General features: G+C 44.3%; 2 protein-coding genes across 4 annotated transcripts in view; both read right to left on the bottom strand.

Moving 5' to 3' along the window:
* Positions 1–25020, bottom strand: part of plpp5 (phospholipid phosphatase 5) — a 207390-nt gene that overhangs the window by 144152 nt on the left and 38218 nt on the right. The gene's annotated exons all lie outside the window — the stretch shown is intronic.
* LOC111970269 (transforming acidic coiled-coil-containing protein 1-like) overlaps positions 1–25020 on the bottom strand; it is a 43713-nt gene that overhangs the window by 10651 nt on the left and 8042 nt on the right. Inside the window, exons 1-11 of one of the 2 annotated variants that reach the window (XM_070445679.1) lie at positions 18923–19360; positions 17983–18086; positions 11832–13275; positions 6922–6982; positions 6000–6228; positions 4597–4649; positions 4345–4485; positions 3673–3749; positions 3496–3539; positions 2865–3031; positions 2298–2404 (exon numbers count right to left, since the gene is read on the bottom strand). In XM_070445679.1, coding sequence (XP_070301780.1) covers positions 2298–2404; positions 2865–3031; positions 3496–3539; positions 3673–3749; positions 4345–4485; positions 4597–4649; positions 6000–6228; positions 6922–6982; positions 11832–13275; positions 17983–18086; positions 18923–19089 — 2594 coding nt within the window. In that variant the 5' untranslated portion in view covers positions 19090–19360. Of the gene's footprint in view, positions 1–2297; positions 2405–2864; positions 3032–3495; positions 3540–3672; positions 3750–4344; positions 4486–4596; positions 4650–5999; positions 6229–6921; positions 6983–11831; positions 13276–17982; positions 18087–18922; positions 19361–25020 lie in introns of those variants that run through there. The other variant, XM_023996921.2, reaches the window with a different exon arrangement.

Genomic DNA, 25020 nt, shown 5'->3' with positions numbered 1-25020 from the left:
GGAAGACATGAACGGTAAAAATAACGAAGGAACCCCTTTCAAATTCAGCCGAAGTTATTACAGGAATTTATACGCGTCGACTATTTTCTCTCTAAACCATATACCTTTGACATCCGGAAACTATCACCTCGAAAACAAAACGTTTATTCCGTTCCGTATTTTTATCTAACGGGTGGCATCCATGAGTCTAAATATTCCTGTTGCATTGCACAACCTTCAATGTTGTCATAATTATGTAATATTATGGCAAATTAGTTCGCAATGAGCCAGGCGGCCAAGCAATGTTGCATATACCCTGACTCTGCATGCAATGAACGCAAGAGAAATGACAACAATTTCACCTGGTTAATATTGCTCTGCTAACCTGGATTTCTATTAGCTAAATATGCAGGTTTAAAAATATATACTTGTGTATTGATTTTAAGAAAGGCATTGATGTTTATGGTTAAGTACACATTGGCGCAATGACAGTCATTGATTGATTGTTTTTTATAAGATAAGTTTAATGCTAGCTAGCAACTTACCTTAGCTTACTGCATTCGCCAACAGGCAGGCTCCTCGTGGAGTGCAATGTAATCAGGTGTTAGAGCATTGGACTAGTTAACTGTAAGGGTGCAAGATTGGATCCCCGAGCTGACAAGGTTAAAAATCTGTCGTTCTGGGCAGAACGTTCCTAGGCCGTCATTGAAAATAAGAATGTGTTCTTAACTGACTTGCCTAGTTAAATAAAGATTAAATAAAAAATACCGATATCGATTGTTATGAAAACTTGAAATCGCCCCGATTAATCGCCATTCCGATAATCGGCCATTCCGATTAATCGGTCGACTCTCTAGTAGGGGTAGCCAGGTGGAAAGCATGGCCAGCCGTAGAAAAATGCTTATTGAAATTCTCAATTATAGTGGATTTATCGGTGGTGACAGTGTTTCCTGTCCTCAGCGCAGTGGGCAGCTGGGAGGAGGTGTTCTTATTCTCCATGGACTTTACAGTGTCCCAGAACTTTTTTGAGTTTGTATTGCAGGAAGCAAATTTCTGCTTGAAAAAGCTAGCCTTGGCTTTTCTAACTGCCTGTGTATATTGGTTTCTAGCTTCCCTGAAAAGTTGCATATCACGGGGGCTGTTCGATGCTAATGCAGAACGCGATAGGATGTTTTTGTGTTGGTTAAGGGCAGTCAGGTCTGGAGAGAACCAAGGGCTATATCTGTTCCTGGTTCTAAATTTCTTGAATGGGGCATGCTTATTTAAGATGGTGAGGAAGGCATTTAAAAAAAAATAACCAGGCATCCTCTACTGACGGGATGAGATCTATATCCTTCCAGGATACCCGGGCCAGGTCGATTAGAAAGGCCTGCTCGCTGAAGTGTTTCAGGGAGCGTTTGACAGTGATGAGTGGAGGTCGTTTGACCGCTGACCCATTACGGATGCAGGCAATGAGGCAGTGATCGCTGAGATCTTGGTTGAAAACAGCAGAGGTGTATTTAGAGGGCAAGTTGGTTAGGATGATATCTATGAGGTTGCCCATGTTTACGGCTTTGGGGTTGTACCTGGTAGGTTCATTGATCATTTGTGTGAGATTGAGGGCATCAAGCTTAGATTGTAGGATGGCTGGGGTGTTAAGCATGTCCCAGTTTAGGTCACCTAGCAGCACAAGCTCTGAAAATAGATGGGGGGCAATCAGTTCACGTATGGTGTCCAGAGCACAGCTGGGGGCAGAGRGTGGTCTATAGCAGGCGGCAACGGTGAGAGACTTGTTTTTAAAGGTGGATTTTTAAAAGTAGAAGTTCAAATTGCTTGGGTACAGACCTGGATAGTAGGACAGAACTCTGCAGGCTATCTTTGCAGTAGATTGCAACTCCGCCCCCTTTGGCCGTTCTATCTTGTCTGAAAATGTTGTAGTTAGGAATGGAGATTTCAGAATTTTTGGTGGTCTTCCTAAGCCAGGATTCAGACACGGCTAGGACATCCGGGTTGGCAGAGTGTGCTCAGGCAGTGAATAAAACAAACTTAGGGAGGAGGCTTCTAATGTTAACATGCATGGAACCAAGGCTATTACGGTTACAGAAGTCATCAAAAGTAAGGCCATTCTACTGCCAATGTTTGTCCATGGAGATTGCATGGCTGTGCTCGATTTTATACACCTGTCAGCAACGGGTGTGGCTGAAATAGCCAAATCCAATAATTTGAAGGGGTGTCCACATACTTTTGTGTTTATAATCTTAAATACATTATAAATAATCTCTTTGGGTAAAATAAATCAAAATTATATTAAACTAAAAAGTGTATGTGTCTGTCTTTACTTGTCTAGTTTTTCCTCAGCGTGGATCTTGAGTGTGTGGTATCTCTGCTCCTCCTGTCTGACGCGGACCAGATACTCTTGGGCACACTTCTTCAGCACCTCTTCATTCTAGATACACACACACAGACAGATCTGAAATTTAATTCAACCGAATGTATTGTTTTGGTGGGTTGGTATTTCTCCATTACAAGTAGTGATAATGAAAGGTCAGGTAAAGAACAATCAAAACATGAAGTAAAACACAGAATACAACATGGACTGACAGAAAGGTTTACTTCAACTCAACAGTCTTTCAAGTACAGTGAGTGAACCTTGCTAGTGTAACGGTAACACAAGTCACGCATAAGCGGCTGGTAGGAGGAGCTATAGCAGGATGGGCTCATTGTAATGGCTGGAATGGTATACATGAAACGGTATCAAACATATGGAAATGATGTTTGACTCCGTCTCATTTACTCCATTCCAGCCATTACAATGAGCCTGTCTGCCTATAGCTCCTGCCACCAGCCTCCACTGGTATCACGCACACCTTCTTAAACCTTCTCTCTAGTCTCACGTTAACACATACCTTCTTAAATCCTTCCAGGATGGTCTTCATGTTCTCGTAACGTCTAAAGAGGTCCGAGAGTGAGCGCTCCACAGAGTTGAGGTCGTCCAGGGCCTGGTCCCGCTCCAGAGTCACCTGCTGGACACTCTTCTGGGAGCCCAGGACACTCCTCTTGTGCTGCTCATCCTCTGCAAAGTTTACAGGTCTAAGGTCACTAAGTTGAGATACGTCCAAACAAGGAGTAAGGGTACAAGGGTGTTTCAATAGCCTAATAGGCTTGCTATCAACGTCTAGTTCCATGAATTTGCTCTGATGTTTAAAAAACAAGATAATTCAATCAAATTATAACAAAAAGAGAATACAAAGATAATTGTTCATTTGTCAATACATTCATTTCCATTTCCTGATGAATAAATTTGCAACATTTTCTAAAAACATGTTTTCACTTTGTTATTATGAGGTATTGTGTGTAGCAGGGGAGGAAAAAAATAATTTGATCMATTTTGAAATTTAGGCTGGAACAACAAAATGTGGAATAAGTCTAGGGGTATGAATAAGCTGAAAGTCATAAGCTGGTAGGTATCAACTATATTGCTTTCACCAATCCTGTGATTTCWTATCAGTGCAGATAATTAACTCTTCAAGAACTTACCAATCATCTGTGCAACTGTTTTCTCGTACTCCACCACTATTTTCCTACAAGAGATGAATAAACACAAATCCAAATAAAAAGGTTTATTTTCAGTCTAAAAGCTTTCTTGTGAGTTTTCCTGTTATATATGATTCACTTTGAATTATGTCGAACTAAAACAACAGTGCCATATAATACCTCATCTCTAACACCTCCATATGACTGTCTTCATACTTTCTCTTCCACTCGTTGGCCTCTATCTCTTTAGTGATTATCTGTTGGGGAGAAAACACTATGCTTAATATAGGCTTGGCAGGCATCCAGTTGCTTGCTACAGATGTAGGATCTTAATTTGAGCCAGTTTCTACAGCTGGAAAAYAATCCTGCAGCAACAGGAAATGTCAATTATTAAATGGATCATAATAATGGACATGTAGGGGTAGTTTTTTCTTAAAGGGAAAATCAAGTCTGAAATTTCAAAGTGAAAACTACAAACTTCAGAAACCTTTTTAAACCTAAAATACAGTTTTCCTTTAACAGGTTGATAAAATGAAGATCCTACATCAGTACTTGTTGAGAGTTTGAGTATGTTTACTATGGTATAATAGAAGTACTGCAGTGAGTGTGCAGTACTACAGTGACAGTCAGCAATCAGGGAACTGGGCCTTTAGCTCAGAGGGCTAKCTCTTAGTGCAACCTAGGTTGTGTTCTTTAGGGCAGGCAATGGGAAACGAAAATTAGCATTTCTAATTAGATATCTCCAGATAGTCCCTCCCTATTTCAGTYCGTTTTCTTCAATTTGGTGCCTAATGAACATGACCCAGATCTTTTCAGTTTGGTATAATAACCACTATTGGTCAGTTACTATACCTCCTCTCTGATCAAGGTGAGCACCGCTGCTTTGTCCATCTCATTTAGCGATATGGTATCCATGGAGGAGGGACTACCTTTGTCATCCTGTCCCTTGCAGCCAATCAACTTTGACCTTGGGGTGATTGACAGCTCTTCACTCTATAGACACCAAGGAAAAAACATGTCAATCTGTGCTCTAATGCAAACTGGCTTCTATTGAAAAAGCATAACAAATCTTAGAGACAAATCAAAAGATCTAAGCCTACTTACTGAAATGCAAATGTCATTTTCCTTCATATAGTGTGTTATCTTCGCCTGTGGCCCTGAGAGGAAGACAATAATACATGAATAAGTATTATGGGGATCAGAGTATGTGAGCAGAGCGGAGCTGGAGCTAAATATTTTCAGAAAGAAAGTTATAAAACACTCAGGTCCTAAATCAAGGTGACTTACAAAGATGAGGACCAAGAGCAAGAGAGGGAGCGCGGTGATGTAGTGTCACCAACTAAAGAATCATTATGGAATCTGAAAAGACACTTATCCCAACAGCATGATGGTGTACATACTACGTGCACATGCTAACAGAAAGGAACTAGGTGGGTAGATAACTAAGTGTGTCATTGTAGCAAAATATTTACAGTGCCTTCGGAAAGACCCCTTGATTTTTTCCACATTTTGTTATGTTACAGCCTAGTTCTAAAATTGATTAAATAAAATAATATCCTCAGCAATCTACACACAATACCCCATAATGACAAAGCGAAAACAGGTTTTAGAAATGTTTGCAAATGGATTAAAAATAAAAAACAGAAATACCTTATTTACCTAAGTATTCAGACCCTGATTTTTTTTAACTCTGCGTCTGCCCAGCCTGGCAAGAGTGGCCAAAAAGGTGTTTCGCATGACCAGTGGCTGCAAGTTTGGAGAGGATATTATCAGCTGCTGGCCGGCTGATAATATAAGCAATTAATCTAAAAATTWATTCAAGGAACTAATAAGTATTTTTCTGTCTGTCTGCTGACCTATTTAGTGTTTATATGCTGTTTAATATGACATGTAGCCTATTTAAAATTATGTTCGCTTCTTACATTCACCTTTTTGTGTTTATTAAAATATTTTCATTCAAATCCATATGGTTTGGTTTCAATACTTAAAAACCAATTGGTAGGTCCAGGCAGTCACAATAATAGATGGGTGTTGATTCAATTGTGATTTTAATGAATGGAGCGAATTTGGAGCAGGAGTTTCTTTCCCCTGTGAGCACTGAGCGGTTTTTAGCAGTGCCGTATGAAAGGACATGGAGCGCCTGAGCGGTGATTCCATGAGCAATGAGCGGGATTTCCAACCGCTCAACTCCGTTAACATGCTCTGATGGGGATGGAGATGGAAAAGTCATTTACTCAACTTTTGATTTTCAATGGCCAATAGATGGCAGTAAAAACTATTATGGGACTACAATCCCAGAGGCTCTCCAGAAACTGCTTTTCTGCTTTGTCTGTAGTCAAGTGTAATCTAATGGAGCTAATCTAATGGATTGTCTAAAACTGCTGGCATTGTTTTGTTTTTTGTTTTGCGGCCACTGGCCCCTTTAGACTTTTAAACAGAGTCCCTTTGACTACGTCTTGGTCATTGAATAAATCTAAAGAACRCCCTGAGAGCCAAACCAAACTTACCATCCAGCATTGCCTGGCTTTTGACATTGTCTGTGATGGCCAGGCCTTTGGTTGGGCCTTTAGCTGGGCCTTTGGCACACACTGAGTCTTCTTCCTCCTCCACCTCCATCCCGGCTTCCTCATTGGCTTTCTGGTCCATGATTTCACTGCAAGCCAGCTTTTCCTCATCGGTGGCATGGCGAATGCGGCGGGGCATTTCTTGGACCTGTGACACCACCACATCCTCTTCCTGTAAACAAGAGAATGGAGTGTCAGCATACCGTCAGCCTACAGTCAGATAGAACACCTGTGGTGTCATTACTATATTGAATTGAATGTATTCCATCTGGTAAACTGGGATGGGAACCACGGGCTGGGAACTACTGAGCCACACTGTAAAATCTGCATAGAGAGTCCACCAACAAAAAAAGTAAACAATGCCGTAATATTGCACGGTGCATTCCATATGCATTTTAACATGCAAATAGCACTTGATTTCTACAATATTTTTGTTTTGTTTCTCAAAGTAGTAGATTAGGTGGTTCACTTGAGGTAGTTTAATAGTCAATTGGAGTGTTATGGGATGCGATAAAACTTGATGGCACATGGCATCTACAGACTGATAAACACGTGCTAAGTGATGATTCATGCATCTGTCAACACGACAGGGCTGTACCGCAGTGCTATGGACACAATGATGAGAGTGTGAGAAAGGGATGCACTTGTCAGCATGAGAGAAAGAAGCTGTGTGTGTGTGTGTGTGTGTGTGTGTGTTGTGTGTGTGGTGTGTGTGTGTGTGTGTGTGTGTTGTGTGTGTGTGTGTGTGTGTGTGTTAACCTACTGAGTAATAGACCATTGCAGTGCCACTGTAGCAAGGTTATATTCAACTGATATTGCACAAGCACTTATGCACACACACACACACACACACACACACACACACCTGATTGCAGACATCCAGGACCAGGGACTGGTTTTCATACTTCTTCACCTTACACAAATTCCTAGAGGAACACCGGAAGAGGATTTGTAAATACAGAATATACAGTAGCATTGGTTATTAGGACACTGAACATGTAATTGTTTGGGACATGTATCTAATAAACTGTACTTTTTAAAATGTATTTTTAATTTCACTTTTATTTAACCAGGTAGGCTAGTTGAGAACAAGTTCTCATTTACAACTGCGACCTGGCCAAGATAAAGCAAAGCAGTGCGACACAAACAACAACACAGAGTTATACATGGAATAAACAAACATACAGTCAAAAATAAAATAAAATAAATCTATATACAATGTGTGCAAATGAGGTAGGATAAGGGAGGTAAGGCAAAAAATAGGCCATAGTGGCAAAAATAATTACAATTTTGCAAATAAACACTGGAGTGATAGATGTGCAGAAGATGAGTGTACAAGTAGAGATACTGGGGTGCAAAGGAACAAAATAAATAACAGTATGKGGATGAGGTAGTTGGATGGGCTATTTACAGATGAGCTATGTACAGGTGCAGTGATCTGTGACCTGCTCTGACAGCTGGTGCTTAAAGCTAGTGAGGGAGATATGAGTCTCCAGCTTCAGTGATTTTTGCAGTTCATTCCAGTCATTGGCAGCAGAGAACTGGAAGGAAAGGCGGCCGAAGGAGGAATTGGCTTTGGGGGTGCCCAGTGAAATATACCTGCTGGAGCGCGTGCTACGGGTGGGTGCTGCTATGGTGACCAGTGAGCTGAGATAAGGCGGGGCTTTTCCCTGCAAAGACTTATAGACCTGGCGCCAGTGGGTTTGGCGACGAATATGAAGCGAGGGCCAGCCAACGAGAGCATACAGGTCGCAGTGGTGGGTAGTATATGGGCCTTTGGTGACAAAACGGATGGCACTGTGATAGACTGCATCCAATTTGCTGAGTAGAGTGCTGGAGGCTATTTTGTAAATGACATCGCCGAAGTCAAGGATCGGTAGGATAGGCAGTTTTATGAGGGTATGTTGGCAGCATGAGTGAAGGATGCTTTGTTGCGAAATAGGAAGCCGATTCTAGATTAATTTTGGATTGGAGATGCTTAATGTGAGGCTGGAAGAGAGTTAGAGTCTAACCAGACACCAGGTATTTGTAGGTCCACATATTCTAAGTAGAAAGTCCAGAGTAGTGATGCTGGACGGGCAGGCAGGTGTGGGCAGCGATCGGTTGAAGAGCATGCATTTAGTTTACTTTCATTTAAGAGCAGTTGGAGGCCACGGAAGGAGAGTTGATGGCATTGAAGCTTGTCTGGAGGTTAGTGAGCACAGTGTCAAGCCAGAATATACAGAATGGTGTTGTCTGCGTAGAGGTGGATCAGAGAATCACCAGCAGCAAGCGCGACATCATTGATGTATACAGAGAAAAGAGTTGGCCCGAGGGTTGTACCCTGTGGCATCCCCATAGAGACTGCCAGAGGTCCGGACAACAGGCCCTCCGATTTGACACACTGAACTCTGTCTGAGAAGTAGTTGGTGAACCAGGCGAGGCAGTCATTTGAGAAACCAAGGCTGTTGAGTCTGCCGATAAGAATGCTGTGATTGACAGAGTCGAAAGCCTTGGCCAGGTCGATGAATGCACAGTATTGTCTCTTATCGATGGCGGTTATGATATCGTTTAGGACCTTGAGCATGGCTGTGGTGCACCCATGACCAGCTCTGAAACCAGATTGCATAGAGGAGAAGGTACGGTGGGATTCGAAATGGTCGGTGATCTGTTTGTTAACTTGGCTTTCGAAGACCTTAGAAAGGCAGGGTAGGATAGATATAGGTCTGTAGCAGTTTGGGTCTAGAGTGTCTCCCCCTTTGAAGAGGGGGATGACCGCGGCAGCTTTCCAATCTTTGGGGATCTCAGAYGATACAAAAGAGAGATTGAACASGCTAGTAATAGGGGTTGCAACAATTTCGGCAGATAATTTTTAGAAAGAGAGGGTCCAGATTGTCTAGCCTGTCTGATTTGTAGGGGTCCAGATTTTGCAGTTCTTTCAGAACATCAGCTATCTGTATTTGGGTGAAGGAGAAATGGGGGGACGCTTGGGCAAGCTGCTGTGGGGGGCACAGAGCTGTTGACCGGGGTAGGGGTAGCCAGGTGGAAAGCATGGCCAGCCGTAGAAAAATGCTTATTGAAATTCTCAATTATAGTGGATTTATCGGTGGTGACAGTGTTTCCTAGCCTCAGTGTAGTGGGCAGCTGGGAGGAGGTGCTCTTATTCTCCATGGACTTTACAGTGTCCCAGAACATTTTGGAGTTTGTGCTACAGGATGCAAATTTCTGTTTGAAAAAGCTAGCCTTTGCTTTCCCAGCTGCCTGTGTATATTGGTTCGTAACTTCCCTGAAAAGTTGCATATCGCAGGGGCTTTTCAATGCTAATGCAGTACGCCACAGGATGTTTTTGTGCTGGTCAAGTGCACTCAAGTCTGGAGTGAACCAAGAGCTATATCTGTTCCTGGTTCTACATTTTTTGAATGGGGCGTGCTTATTTAAGATGGTGAGGAAAGCACTTTTATAGAATAACCAGGCATTCTTTACTGACGGAATGAGGTCAATATCCTTCCAGGATACCCGGGCCAGGTCGATTAGAAAGGCCTGCTCGCTGAAGTGTTTTAGGAAGCGTTTTCACAGTGATGAGGGGTGGTCATTTGACCACAGACCCATTACGGACGCAGGCAATGAAGCAGTGATCGCTGAGATCCTGGTTGAAGACAGCAGAGGTGTATTTGGAGGTCAGGTTGGTTAGTATGATATCGATGAGGGTGCCCGTGTTTACGGATTTGGGGTTGTACCTGGTAGGTTCATTAATAATTTGTGTGAGATTGAGGGCATCAAGCTTAGATTGTAGGATGGCCGGGTTGTTAAGCATATCTCAGTTTAGGTCACCTAACAGCACGAGCTCTGAAGATAGATGGGGGGCAATCAATTCACATATGGTGTCCAGGGCACAGCTGGGGGCAGAGGGTGGTCTATAGCAAGCGGCAACGGTGAGAGACTTGTTTCTGGAAAGGTGGATTTTTAAAAGTAGAAGCTCAAATTGTTTGGGCACAGACCTGGATAGTAAGACAGAACTCTGCAGGCTATCTCTGCAAACACAGCTAGGACATCCGGGTTGGCAGAGTGTGCTCAGGCAGTGAATAAAACAAATTTAGGGAGGAGGCTTCTAATGTTAACATACATGAAACCAAGGCTTTTACGGTTACAGAAGTCAACAAATGAGAGCGCCTGGGGAGTGGGAGTGGAGCCAGGCACTGCAGGGCCTGGATTAACCTCTACATCACCAGAGGAACAGAGGAGGAGTAGGATAAGGGTACGGCTAAAGGCTATAAGAACTGGTCGTCTAGTACGTTCGGAACAGAGAGTAAAAGGATCAGATTTCTGGGCATGGTAGAATATACTCAAGGCATAATGTACAGACAAAGGTATGGTAGGATGTGAATACAGTTGAGGTATACCTATGCATTGAGTGACGATGAGAGAGATATTGTCTCTAGAAACATCATTTAAACCAGGTGAGGTCACCGCATGTGTGGGAGGTGGAACTAAAGGGTTATCTAAGGCGTATTGAGCAGGGCTAGAGGCTCTACAGTGAAATAAGGCAATAATTACTAACCTAAACAGCAATGGACAAGGCATATTGACATTAGGGAGAGGCATACGTAGCCGAGTGATCATAGGGGTCCAGTGAGTTGCTCAGGCGGGCCGGAGACACGCCGATTCAGGCAGCTAGCGGGCCGGGGCTAGCAAGCTAGCAGAAKGGCCTGAGAGGGACGTCGTGACGGAAGAAGTCAGTAGTAGCCCCCTCGTACTGTAACGTCGGCAGACCAGTTGTCGTGGATCAGCAGGGCTCCGTGTGGTGAAAGAGTCCAGGCCAATTGGCAAAATAGGTATAGTGGCCAAAGAATTTGTCTGATGGGCCTCTTAAGCTAACAGTCCGATATGCTCTAGAMAGCGGATAGCAGGCTAGCAGATGGTTGATACACACTATTCTCCCATTGGTCTAATCAGTATTGCACAGCACTATGCAAAATCCTATGCAGATAGAAATCTGTTATTTAACTCTCCAAAGACTCACAAGGCAACCATTAAGGAAATAGCCTACTAGCTGATGAAGGCATGTTTTTTAAGGGGGAAGGTTCACGTGCCAACATGCAGGAGTGCAGGACACTAAAAGCTCCTTCACTGAGCTCTCATCATAACAACACATGCAATAGGACTGAAAGCAAAGATGGCAGACCAACCCAGAGAGCGAGAGAGAGAATGAGTGAGGAAAGAGGGAGTACTACTTACAACTGAAAACAGAGAAACTTCACTTGTTCAGTGGTCCTGAGGCGAATGAACACAAGGTGGGAGGAGAAGCAGAGAAAAGGTGCATGATAGACAGACAGTGGAGGTTGGTTGGTAGGGTTGGCGGGAGAAGGTCAATAGGGAATACAGCAGGAAAATGAAAGATGAGGGAGAGAGCGAAGGAGGAATGAGTAGAGATGTACTGCTCAGCATTATTAGATAGGTTTCTAGGAGTTGGCTGGGRAGGTGAAGATTTGGCAGCAGGCTTCTGACAAACATTATGATGCCAGTGGCCTTGCAAATGGCAAAATTATATTTCCCAGCCTAATGTGAGAACCATGAAGCCAAGTTTGGTATCACATAGGCCATTGAGCAATATCTAACATGTTTACTCGCTTTCTGACAGTATTGTTTTATAAAATACACATTGCCAAGTGTTTTTAAAAGACACGGGAAGAAAATGGAATGCTTTCTTCTTGTTAAGACAATCCACATTCTGAAAACAGAACTAACATGAAGAAGGCTATACTAGTGTTGGAACACTAGTGAGTGTAGAGGACTTACGTGATGATCCTGTCCTTGCTTTTCTTTGGATTCTGACACATTCTCTTCCCCTCATCCAGGGGCTGCTCCAGCTTTGGTTTCACTGCTTCCTCTGCTGGCGGAGGAAGTGGGGTATCCTGGGAGGTTGAGTTCTCGCTGCCCAGGGCTGTAGATGGCTTAAAGGGGTCCACATAGTTGTCAAAGTTGTGAGGATCAAAGCTGTAGGATCCTTTGGGCAAAACCGGGGAACTACTTATTTTGACACCMCCACCCCCAAACGGGTTCAAATTAGGGTCATCCCACTGGTTGRGGTCAAAGTTATAAGTGGACTTGGGAATAGGAACGTCGTCCAAACTTAAGGTGGCACCTTGCATGGAAAGCTGTTCGGAAGTCGTTTCTGAAACCGTCTCTACTACCGGTTCAGCTATTACTGGTTCGGGTGCCGGCGTTAGGGCAGGTACTGTTGTCGTTGCTTTTGCCCTTGGTTTCTTGACGGCGAGCTTGCTGCTGGGCTTTTTACCCATCCTCCTGGGCGGTGTTTTTTTTACCTCGACTGCCTCGTCTAACCCAAACTCCATCTTCACAGGCTTGGGCTCCTCTGATGCCTCCGATGCTGAATCTTTGACCTCCTCAACGTCCATTTTAGGTGAGGAACTAGTCCCACAAAGCGGTGGAGAAGAGCTGCATACAGGTAACGACCCCAGTGTGGGCAGGGAGCTAGGTACAGGTAGCGACTCCATTGTGGGCAGGGCATCGGCTGCAAAAGCTGGCGGGGAGTTCTGAATTTTGTAGCCGCCGCTGGCCAACGGATTGAAGCTGTCGTCGAATTGGTCCAGGTTGAAGTTGTAGCTAGCCTTAGGGACTAGGGTGATATCACTGTCCCTGCCCCTCTGTGCACTAGCCCTGGAAAAGGCTCCCTTTATCTTCAGGGAAGGGGGTATGGTTTTAGTGTGTTTGGCCTGAGGTTCAGGGATGGTCTCTATGGGGTGTCCATTACAAAGCGTCTCTGTACTGCTAGCCTCCTTAGTTAGGCCTAAGTCTAGAGAGGTAGCAAGTGGCCTCTCCTCTTCAGGTAGGCCTAAGTCTAGAGAAGTAGCCAGTGGTCTATCCTCCTCAGTTAGGCCTAAGTCTAGAGAAGTAGCCAGTGGTCTATCCTCCTCAGTTAGGCCTAAGTCTAGAGAAGTAGCCAGTGGTCTATCCTCCTCAGGTAGACCTAAGTCTAGAGAAGCAGTGGCCTTTGCTGCTCCATTGGTCTGGGCTGATGGGCCTGCTATTGGAGGTTGAACCTCTGCAGTGTCTGTGGTGTTGGGCAGTGTTTGTGGCCCCTCAGAGTCCACAGGGGCCTCCTCCTCAGGGGCCAAGGGGGGCTTGGCCTGACCCATGTTCTGGTTAAAGAGGAGGCTAGGAGCTGGATCCCTGGCTGGGCCAGACACTATCAGCTGTTCATCTTCCTCCCCCAGAGCATCTGGTAAAAGCAGGAGAGGGGATTTGACAAGTCGACTCAAAAACAAGTAAAAAACATAGCCACAAATGCAAAATATGATCAAATATATTATTTGGAGTGTGCTGTAATTTCAACAAAATAGCCTTCTCAAGGCAGGTTGCTAGCTAGAGTATGAATATTAAGAAAGGTTAAGAGAAAGGCTACCAATCCCACAGTAATATACAGTTGCATGCATATATTTCCATGGTTACGCTATTCTTTAAATACCTAATAACATAACAATGCATTCATGTGACTGGAAACTGTGATAAGGAAATATAAAAACTATAATGGCAGGTAGCCTAGTGGTTAGAGCGTTGGGCCAGTAACCGAAAGGTTGCTAGATTGAATCCCCGAGCTGACAAGGTAAAAATTTGTCGTTCTGCCCCTGAACAAGGAAGTTAACCCACTGTTCCTAGGCCGTCATTGTAAATAAGAATTTGTTCTTAACTGACTTGCCTAATAAATGAATAACAGGTTAGACTGAGAGAGCTGTTGATTTTGCAACACTCCCTTTAGAATGTACAACTGTTTCATGATGGCTGTCATCTTCAAAGTAGTTTTCATGCAAAAGTCTGTTGCTAGGAGACAGGGGTCAGCCTCTGACCTAGATTATTTATATACAGTGGAGTGGAGGAATTAATTTGCTACAGCGTTTAATGCAGCATTGATCCTCATATTCCAAATATTTAGAGCTACTGTAATCATTACTAAGCAAAGTCAAATCTGCCATTAGTATGTTTACATATATGTGAATGTGCTTCAGTGTGTCAAATCGTGTGCAGGTGTGCAGTGCATGTGACTGTGTGTTGTGTGTGTGTGTGTGTGTGTGTGTGTGTGTGTGTGTGTGTGTGTGTGTGTGTGTGCTGTATGTGCGGCGATCGTCGCTGCATGGTGTGGTGGGTATGTGCGCATGTGTGTGTGTGGAGAGAAGCAAAGAGAGAGGCTGAGGAAGAGAGTTATAACAACACTGGTGAATAGTCCATTGCAGCCTTACTTACAAAGATACCCTAGCACCCAGATCTATATTAATTCTGTTTAACTGTTCTAGAATCAGTTAATCAGAGTTCAGATCACTGTACCCAGGGCTTCAAGGTTATATGTTTTATGTTTTTATTGAGATTACCAGTACAAACAATAAAAATCATAATACAAAAGATTAGGCTATGTTTTACAGTGCATTTGGGAAGTATTCAGACCCCTTTACTTTTTCCACATTTTGTTACGTTACTGCCTTATTCTAAAAATAGATTACATCGTTTTTTYCCCTCATCAATCCATCCACAATACCCCATAATGACAAAGCAAAAACTGAAATATCACATATCACCAATATCACCATATCACAGCAGGTAAAAATGGTCTGTCCTCGGTTGCAACACTCACTACCGAGTTCCAGACTGGCTCTGAAAGCAACGTCAGTACAAGAACGGTTCGTTGGGAGCTTCATGAAATGTGTTTCCATGGACGAATGCTACATGCCCAAATGCATAGTGCCAACCAATGTTCCCTCCCCCGGGACTGCCACTCAGAAGAAATATCAGCCTGCACAGAGAAGCACGAGATTGAACTTCACTCAACTTTCTAGTTTCCCCCTTCACTTAAAACTATCAAAGTTTCCCGCTACTGTGGGAATTTCCAATATTAGCCACTTTCACTGCAACATACCGAAATAAAACAACCTATGCAAGACTTAGTATGCAAAACTAACTATGCAAGAGATTTTCTTGTAGGCAGAATGCACTGGAGTAGGATTCTATTGCATTAAAAAGCACGACTCAGCCCGYACTCTACAGACCAGAGGGACAAAACCAATCAGAGCTGCAGTATCCCTATATGTAAATAGACCATTGTCATATATGGATCTGTGTCATTCACTTTGAACTGGACTGTGCTTACCGCATGAGTGGTCGTGAGTAGATGCACTTGTTCTGAGATCAAAGCAAAAGCTGCATGTAGCCACTTGTGCACATTTGTTCACATTCTTTGCTAGTAAGTGAGTTATTAGCCCAGTTATAGCGAATTTCTAGTCAGCAATGGGGGAGTGGTTGCTTCCTACAAGAGCACAAAATGGCATTTCTAGCCATCTTTGAAAAGTGAGTCAGGGTAAAGAGCTTTTTTTCTGTCTTAAATGGGCAGTGTTGTATTTTGAGACAGGCTTGAATAAGCTAAGGAGCTTAAACCGCAAAAACATTTTTTTAAATGTTTTTGCAAATGTATTCAGTATTCAGACCCTTWACACAGTACTTTGTTGAAGCACCTTTGGCAGAGATTACAGCATCACTGCACAGCTATTTTTAGGTCTTTCCAGAGATGTTTGATCGGGTTGAAGTCCGAGCTCTGGCTGGGGCACTCAAGGACATTCAGAGACTTGTCCCGAAGCCACTCCTGTGTTGTCTTGGCTGTGTACTTAGGGACATTGTCCTGTTGGAAGGTGAACCTTCGCACCCAGTCTGAGGTGCTGAGCGCTCTGGATCAGGTTTTCATCAAGGATCTCTCTGTACTTTGCGCCGTTCATCTTTCCCTCAATCCTGATTAGTCTCCCAGTCCCTGCCGCTGAAAAACATCCCCACAGCATGATGCTGCCACCACCATGCTTCACCGTAGGGATGGTGCCAGGTTTCCTCCAGATGGGACGCTTGCCATTCAGGCCAAAGAGTTCAATCTTGGTTTCATCAGATCCGAGAATCTTGTTTCTCATGGTCTGAGAGTCTTTAGGTGATTTTGTGCAAACTCCAAGCGGGCTGTCATGTGCCTTTTACTGAGGAGTGGCTTCTGTCTGGCCACTCTACCATAATGCCTGATTGGTGGAGTGCTGCAGAGATGGTTGTCCTTCTGGAAGGTTTTTCCATCTCCACAGAGGAACTCTGGAGCTCTGTCAGAGTGACCATCGGCCCTTCTCCCCCGATTGCTCAGTTTTGCCGGGCGGCCAGCTCTAGGAAGAGTCTTGGTGGTTCTAAACTTCTTCCATTTAAGAATGATGGAGGCCACTGTGTTTTTGGGGACCTTCAATGCTGCAAACATTTTTTGGTACCCTTCCCCAAATCTGTGCCTCGACACAATACTGTACCCTGAAGAGTGGAGGCTGTTATAGCAGCAAAGGGGGGACCAACTCCATGTTAATGCGCATGATTTTGAAATGAGATGTTAGGCGAGCAGGTGTCCACATACTTTTGGTCATGTAGTGTAGTTGAGTACTCAGAGAGTAGGAGGACAGACAACAAAGTTGGTTATTTTTGTGTACACAGGTTTTTAAAAGTACCGCAGCTTCATGCTAGCCGGGTTCCAGATCTGTTTGTGCTTAATTGGCAAGACAGCACAAACAGATCTGGAACCATTAGCAAGACAGCACAAACAGATCTGGAACCATTAGCAAGACAGCACAAACAGATCTGGAACCATTAGCAAGACAGCACAAACAGATCTGGAACCATTAGCAAGACAACACAATGGGGCCCATTGATCCAAATCTATCTGATGGGGCCCATCAATATAATGGAAATATTTTTAGTTCCATCACATGGGATGTCACTCTCCTGACCTTTGACCCCTCCCACTGACAATTAAAAACAAGGAGGAGCAACTGCTTTTGTTCCTGGGTGACCTCCTGAGTTCCATAGTCAAAAGCCAATTCCCATGCAGGCCGTGGTCCCATTCTCTACCTTTTACTTATCCAATGTTACAATAATAATATTTTATTTGGGCCACATATGCTATTGTTGTGGAGTAACCTCCCTSAGTTTGACCTGAATGGATAAGATACGTTCTTTATTCAGCCCATGACTACTCCCTCACCACATACGTAATTGTTGGTGTGAATAAGGTACTTTAATACCAACCTTTAAGTGCTATGTAACTTTAATGGCCTTCATGAATGTCTAACAGTCAGATACATACCTAGAAAAGTACGGTAGGCAGACAAAGCACATGTCTTCAATTACAGTGGCATGGTACACCTCCCTCCGTTTGGCCACATGTCAGATGGAACAGAGTTAAAATAGCTCAACAGTAGGTGCAGTTTAATCTAATGCAGTAGCAGTCCTTTGAGAGCAAACGCAATCTGCAGTTTCAGTTAAGAAAACATTATTAATGGACAGTCATCAAATAGTCTGAAGCACTAAATCTACTTGATTCTACCAAACACTATCTTTTTTTAATGAAAACAGCCTATTGAAAACCATGTCTGAGGGAATGTTAAAAGTTGAAGCACCATGCGCATGTGCGCACACACACACAAACAAACAGTTCCCTGCAGGAAATGCACAGACAGAATGACAAAGCTCTATTGTTGCCATGGAAACTCCAAAAGAAGCCAGCCAGCTAATGCATTCTCTCCAGGTGATGGTCAGTCAATGGTGCGTGGTTGTGGGAGTGAAATGAAAAGGATGTTGGGGTGTCATGGTAGGCCATACCATGTACTGTAGATGTTGTGAGGGACTATTTTGTGGCATAATATCCCTACAACATCCCTTCCTGTGAAGTTGCTATGTGTGGTATGTCATTATGGTATGGTTGTGATATGCTGTCATGCTCTTGTTGTTGTGGTTGCTGACTCATGTGCCCAAAAATAATTGCCCCTTCAGGGTTAGACAACTTTTTAAAATTTTATTGAATACAGGCATGTACATTTTTTTGCCGTGTTTTGTGCCTACTTCTATCTGTGTTGAAGGCAAGCAGCAATGATCTCACCTGCTCTGTCAGTGGTGAAGGTCTCCAGCTCTTCTGGGAATTGGAGTGGAGCGTGGACAGGGCTCTGAGCCTCTGGGGTTTCAAAGTGGCCCTCTGAGTCTGAACTGGAACAGAGAGAGAGAGAACGAGCAAAAGAGAGAGAGAGAGAGAGAAAGAGAGAGAGCAAGAGAGCAAGAGAGATAGAGAGAGAGAGAGAGAGAGAGATGAGTATGGTCATATCACTAGAATATCTGGAAATACAAACGTATTGTGTACATAATATACTATGTGTCCTCTACATGTTGTAGTATGTGTACTTATTTAAATGTAATGCGTTTGCATAGCTGTCATGTGCAAGACCAGTTGACTACGTCTGATAAACAACTAATAGTAGCTGTGATTGGAAATAAGACTCACCACCACTCAATGCTGTGCTATATGTATAGCAATTAAACACGGCTATAAAAATATATATTTGTATGCTGATCTCTCTCCATCTCTATCACACATCCTTGCGTGATAACACTATAAGCAGGGGAATGTCTTGCCCCCCCCCACAAGGAACAGGGACACACAGTGTGTGCTTTATTAAGATGACATCACTCGTTTGTATCTATCTGTAGTGTGGGACAATAATAAAATACATGAGGCGTGTTAAAATTCTCACACACACACACACCTCACACACACACTCGTGAATTAACTAGTAAGCCTATAACACAACATTGTTTGGGAGAACCTTACAGTAGGAAAAAACTGTTTAACAGTCAAATGATTTTTCTTTCTTTCTTTTTTCTCACTTTCTCTGTCTCTCTGCTCATCCCCCCCTTCAGAACAACACCAAGTCACAAAGCCCACAGGTGGAAAAGCAAAGCAGGTGCCCCTCTCCCTCCAGCTGCCTTGCGGGGCTCTCACTGTTAAAAGGCTTCAAGGCTCCAATGTAGCCAACAAACACACTCGCCTGCAGCCTTGAGATCTCTCTTCCTCCTCCTCCTCTCGCTGCCCTCTGCAGGGCAGCAGTYCATTCTCCTCCTTCACCTCCTGGCCCTCCACCTCCTCTCCCTCCTCTGCTCCCCGGACTGCTGTCCACGTCCACTTGGCCCATGACATGGGCGACAGCCAAGACATCCTCGACAACAAAGTTTTTGGCTTTCTCCTTTAGTCTGAGTAGAGTCAATAGACACTATCGGTTTGAATTGTGTCTGAAAAGACACTATTGGTCTTCTTCTCCCCCTCTTAAAGATCTTCCACTAGTAGTAGCTCCTCTGGACTATTTTCTTCTTCATGTTAGTGAGCAGCTCCCCCTGAAGAGACGAGACACTCCCTCCACTCCGCACTTTGCTGTTGATGCTCTATTTGGGAACTTGTTTTTCATAGAAAGGAAAGAGGCTTCTAGTCTTCTCTCTCTTCTCTCTCTCTCTCTCTCTCTCTCTCTCTCTCTTCTCTCTCTCTCTCTCTCTCTCTCTCTCTCTCTCTCTCTCTCTCCTCTCTCTCTCCTCTCTCTCTCTCTCTCTCTCTCTCTCTCTCTCTCTCTCTCTCTCTCTCTCTCTCTCTCTCTCTCTCTCTCTCTCTCACGCGCCCTCTCTCTCAGCTGCTGGGCAGTCAGAATATCACAGCAATGATCAGCTAGGCTTCCAGAGCGCTGCCTAGCCTCTCACTTTCTGTCTGTCTCTGTCTTCTCTCTCTCTCTCTCCCTCTCTCTCTCCCTCTTTACTTCAGGGACAGCCCATTGTGAAAGAACATAGGGGGAGAAAGGAAGCTTGCGGCTTCAAAAGAATGCTGTGTTCTCAGGACCAGTGAGTCTGGCGGCCCCTGTGGTGACAGAGTGGTAGCTCCCAGTCAAGCAGCCATTCCACACTCATGCAAAAAGCAGAGGCAAAACAAACTAGGGCTTATGAGAGGAGGAGTGAGTCTGGTGTAGCAGAGTGGTGGAGTCAGTGGAGCTCCATGTTTTACAGCACAGAGGGGTTTGGAATGTAGTCTCCCTAGCACCCCAGTCCTCAGTCTGTTTAACCGTTAACCGTTTCCCACCTCCGACGACCCAGCCAGGCGACGACAGATAGCCAAGCATGGCCCTTGTCACTCTCTGGCTCCCTGTTCCAATAGTCATCAATTCCCTTCCTTTCCTCGTTTCCTTAGGCTGTTATTTTCCTTTCCTAATTTCCTTTAAAATGTTCTTGTCCTTCATGAACGCTGACATGACAAGGTCTTTATTGGCTAAAGTAGAAACCTGACCGTATCTTTTCCCTCATGCCTATCAGTTGTCACCAAGGAAAGGAGATACGGTGAGGAAGCCATTCTAGATGACTGAAACACGACCTAGCTCTCACTGATAACACTGCTGTCTGCTTGAAATACCTGAAGAGCCTGGGGGAGTTAGCTGTTTGTTCACCTCCAATTATACATTACATGACCAAAAGTATGTGGACACCTGCTCGTCAAACATCTCATTCCAAAATGGGCATTAATATGGAGTTGGTTCCCCCTTTGCTATAACAGCCTCCACTCTTCTGGGAAGGTTTTCCACTAGATGTTGTAACGTTGCTGGGGGGACTTGCTTCCATTCAGCCACAAGAGCATTAGTGAGGTCGGGCACTGATGTTGGGCGATTAGGTCTGGTTCGCAGTCGGCATTCCAATTCATCCCAAAGGTGTTTGATGGGTTTGAGATCAGGGCTCTATGCAGGCCAGTCAAGTTCTTCAACGCTGAGCTCGACAAACCATTTGTGCACGGGGGCATTGTCATACTGAAACAGGAATGGGCCTTCCCCAAACTGTTGCCACAAATTTGGAAGCAATGAATCGTCTAGAATGTCATTGTATGCTGTAGCGTTAAGATTTCCCTTCACTGGAACTAAGGGGCCTAGCCCGAACCATGAAAAGCAGCCCCAAACCATTATTCCTCCTTCACCAATCTTCACAGTTGGCACTATGCATTGTGGCAGGTAGCGTTCTCCTGGCATCCGCCAAACCCATATTTGTTCGTCGGACTGCCAGATGGTGAAGCGGGATTCATCACTCCAGAGAAGGCGTTTCCACTGCTCCAGAGTCTAATGGTGGAAAGCTTTACACCACTCCAGCCGTTGCTTGGCATTGYGCATGGTGAACTTAGGCTTGTGTGCGGCTGCTCGGTCATGGAAACCCATTTCATAAAGCTCCCGATGAACAGTTATTGTGCAGACGTTGCTTCCAGAGGCAGTTTAGAACCCGGTAGTGAGTATTGCAACCGAGGACAGACAATTTTTACGAGCTACGTGCTTTAGCACTCGGTGGTTCCGCTCTGTGAGCTTGTGTGGCCTACCACGTCGTGGCTGAGCCGTTGCTGCTCCTAGACATTTCCACTTCACAATAACAGCACTTACAGTTGACCGGGGCAGCTCTAGCAGGGCATTCATTTGATGACTTGTTGGAAAGGTGGCATCTTATGACGGTGCCACATTGAAAGTCACAGAGCCCTTCAGTAAGGCCATTCTACTGCCAATGTTTGTCTGTSGAGATTGCATGGCTGTGTGCTCGATATTATACACCTGTCAGCAACGGGTGTGGCTGAAATAGCAGAATCCACTAATTTGAAGGGGTGTCCACATACTTTTGTAGTGTATATGCTCAAGCCGACATTACCTAATCTTCGTGCTCCCTTATACACATCCGGAACGGCAAGTAAATAACCATGAGAGCAACAAGCCTTTCCATTGTGGAAGAGAGGGAGGCTCTCTCTAGTTGAGGTTTCTGCCGTCTGGCTCCAATGAGGCTTGAAGATAGGGTTTGGGATAGAGGTCGACCGATTGGCATGGCCGATTAATTAGGGACGATTTCAAGTTTTCATAACAATCGCTAATCGGCCCTTTTGAACGCTGATTATGGCCGATTACATTGCAATCCATGAGGAAACTGCGTGGCAGGCTGACCACCTGTTACGCGAGTGCAGCGTCAAAAGGACCTTGTGGCTGCAATGAGCCAAGGTAAGTTGCTAGCTAGCATTAAACTTATCTTATCTTATGTTGAATCTGACAATTAATCTTGATGGTTGTACAGTCGTCTCAAATAAAACTGTGAAGGACCTCGGTGTTACTCTGGACCCTGATCTCTCTTTTGACGAACATATCAAGACTGTTTCAAGGACAGATTTTTTCCATCTACATAACATTGCAAAAATCTGAAACTTTCTGTCCAAAAATGATGCAGAAAAATGAATCCATGCTTTTGTCACTTCTAGGTTAGACTACTGAAATGCTCTACTTTATTTAGTGCTAAAGCACTAAATAAACTTCAGTTAGTGCTAAACACAGCTGCTAGAATCTTGACTAGAACCAAAATATTTGATCATATTACTCCAGTGCTAGCCTCTCTACACTGGCTTCCTGTTAAGGCAAGGTTTGATTTCAAGGTTTTACTGCTAACCTACAAAGCATTACATTGGCTTGCTCCTAACTATCTTTCCGATTTAGTCCTGCCATACATACCTACACATACGCTACGTTCACAAGACGCAGGCCTCCTAACTGTCCCTAGAATTTCTAAGCAAACAGCTGGAGGCAGGGCTTTCTCCTATAGAGCTCAATTTTTATGGAATGGTCTGCCTACCCATGTGAGAGATGCAGACTCGGTCTCAACCTTCAAGTCTTTATTGAAGACTCATTTCTTCAGTAGGTCCTATGATTGAGTGTAGTCTGGCCCAGGAGTGTGAAGGTGAACGGAAAGGCACTGGAGCAACGAACCGCCTTTGCTATCTCTGCCTGGTTGGTTCCCCTCTCTCCACTGGGATTCTCTGCCTCTAACCCTATTACAGGGGCTGAGTCACTGACTTACTGGTGCTCTTCCATGCCGTCCCTAGGAGGGGTGCGTAACTTGAGTGGGTTGAGTCACTGATGTGATCTTCCTGTCTGGGTTGGCACCCCCCCTTGGGTTGTGCCGTGGCGGAGGTCTTTGTGGGCTATACTCGGCCTTGTCTCAGGATGGTAAGTTGGTGGTTGAAGATATCCCTCTAGTGGTGTGGGGGCTGTGCTTTGRCAAAGTGGGTGGGGTTATATCCTGCCTGTTTGGCCCTGTCCGGGGGTATCGTCGGATGGGGCCACAGTGTCTCCCGACCCCTCCTGTCTCAGCCTCCAGTATTTATGCTGTAGTAGTTTATGTGTCGTGGGGCTAGGGTCAGTCTGTTATATCTGGAGTATTTTTCCTGTCTTATCCGGTGTCCAGTGTGAATTTAAGTATGCTTTCTCCAATTCTCTCTCTCTTTCTTTCTTTCTCTCTCTCTCTCTGAGGACCTGAGCCCTAGGACCATGCCTCAGGACTATCTGGCCTGATGACTCCTTGCTGTCCCCAGTCCATCAGGCCACCTTGCTGCTCCAGTTTCAACTGTTCTGYCTGCGGCTATGGAACCCTGACCTGTTCACCGGACGTGCTACCTGTCCCAGACCTTCTGTTTTCAACTCTCTAGAGACAGCAGGAGCGGTAGAGATACTCTGAATGATCGGCTATGAAAAGCCAACTGACTTGGAGTACTCCTGAGGTGCTGACCTGTTGCACCCTCAACAACCACTGTGATTATTATTATTTGACCCTGCTGGTCATCTATGAACATTTGAACATCTTGGCCATGTTCTGTTATTATCTCCACCCGGCACAGCCAGAAGAGGACTGGCCACCCCTCATAGCCTGGTACCTCTCTAGGTTTCTTCCTAGGTTCTGGCCTTTCTAGGGAGTTTTTCCTAGCCACCGTGCTTCTACACCTGCATTGCTTGCTGTTTGTAGTTTTAGGCTGGGTTTCTGTAGAGCACTTTGAGATATCAGCTGATGTAAGAAGGGCTTTAAAATACATTTGATTTGATTTCATCGTTATCGGCTTTTTTTGGTCCTCCAATAATCGGTATCGGTATCGTGTTGAAAAATCATAATCGGTCCATTACATTTTCATACATTGGAGAGTTATTGCTGATGATGAATTCCATACATTTTGTCATTCTGATCAGTTTTCCAGGTACAGGTATGTTCAATTGTGTTGGGTTAAAATACTATAAGCATTTGTAGACTCTTTAAAGTGTTTGTTGTCTGAAATACCCATCCTGACAACAGTTTCAACACAATGACAGTGTTCCCAAAGCTTGAGCAAACATCTGAATGCTCACCACACATGAGTCTCCTCTCCTGCTGCCACCTGCACATGGACTACTGCAGTGAGGAATTGAGGTGAGGTGGTGTAAGAATAGTTCAACCCATAGAGCACAACAAGTTCAAAGTAATCCAGGGAAGGTTGAGACACATGCTGAGTGAGCCAGGTTTGTACAGCGTTCAGTTACATAAGCGCTGACTGTCTGTCAGAAGAGGTCCACATTATATTCTACAACAGAATGAGATTCAGTCAAATCAAATCAAATCAAAATGTATTGGTCACATACACATGGTTAGCAGATGTTAATGCGAGTGTAGCGAAATGCTTGTGCTTYTAGTTCCGACAGTGCAGTAATATCTAACAAGTAATCTAACAATTCCCCAACAACTACCTTATACACACAAATCTAAAGGGATGGAAAATATATACAGTATATCACAAAAGTGAGTACACCCCTCACATTTTTGTAAATATTTGAGTATATCTTTTCATGTGATAACACTGAAGAAATGACACTTTGCTACACTGTAAAGTAGTGAGTGTACAGCTTGTATAACAGTGTACATTTGCTGTCCCCTCAAAATAACTCGACACACAGCCATTAATGTCTAAACCGCTGGCAACAAAAGTGAGTACACCCCTAAGTGAAAATGTCCAAATTGGGCCTTAATGTGAACATTATTAAAGTGGCATTGTTTAAAGTGACTTGTGATCCATTTATTAAAGTGACCAGTGATATGATTCTCTATGTAGGCAGCAGCCTCTCTGAGTGAGTGATTGCTCTTAGCAGTCTGATGGCCTTGAGATAGAAGCTGTATTTCAGTCTCTTGGTCCCAGCTTTGATGCACCTGTACTTACCTCGCCTTCTGGATGGTAGCGGGGTGAACAGGCAGTGGCTCGGGTGGTTGTTGTCCTGATCTTTTTGGCCTTCCTGTGACATCAGGGGGTGTA

This window comes from Salvelinus sp. IW2-2015, linkage group LG11 (assembly GCF_002910315.2).
Source record: "Salvelinus sp. IW2-2015 linkage group LG11, ASM291031v2, whole genome shotgun sequence".
NCBI classification, from domain to species: domain Eukaryota; kingdom Metazoa; phylum Chordata; class Actinopteri; order Salmoniformes; family Salmonidae; genus Salvelinus; species Salvelinus sp. IW2-2015.
The sequence above is the reverse complement of the archived record's forward strand: the minus strand, read 5'-3'. Positions and strand labels throughout refer to the sequence as shown.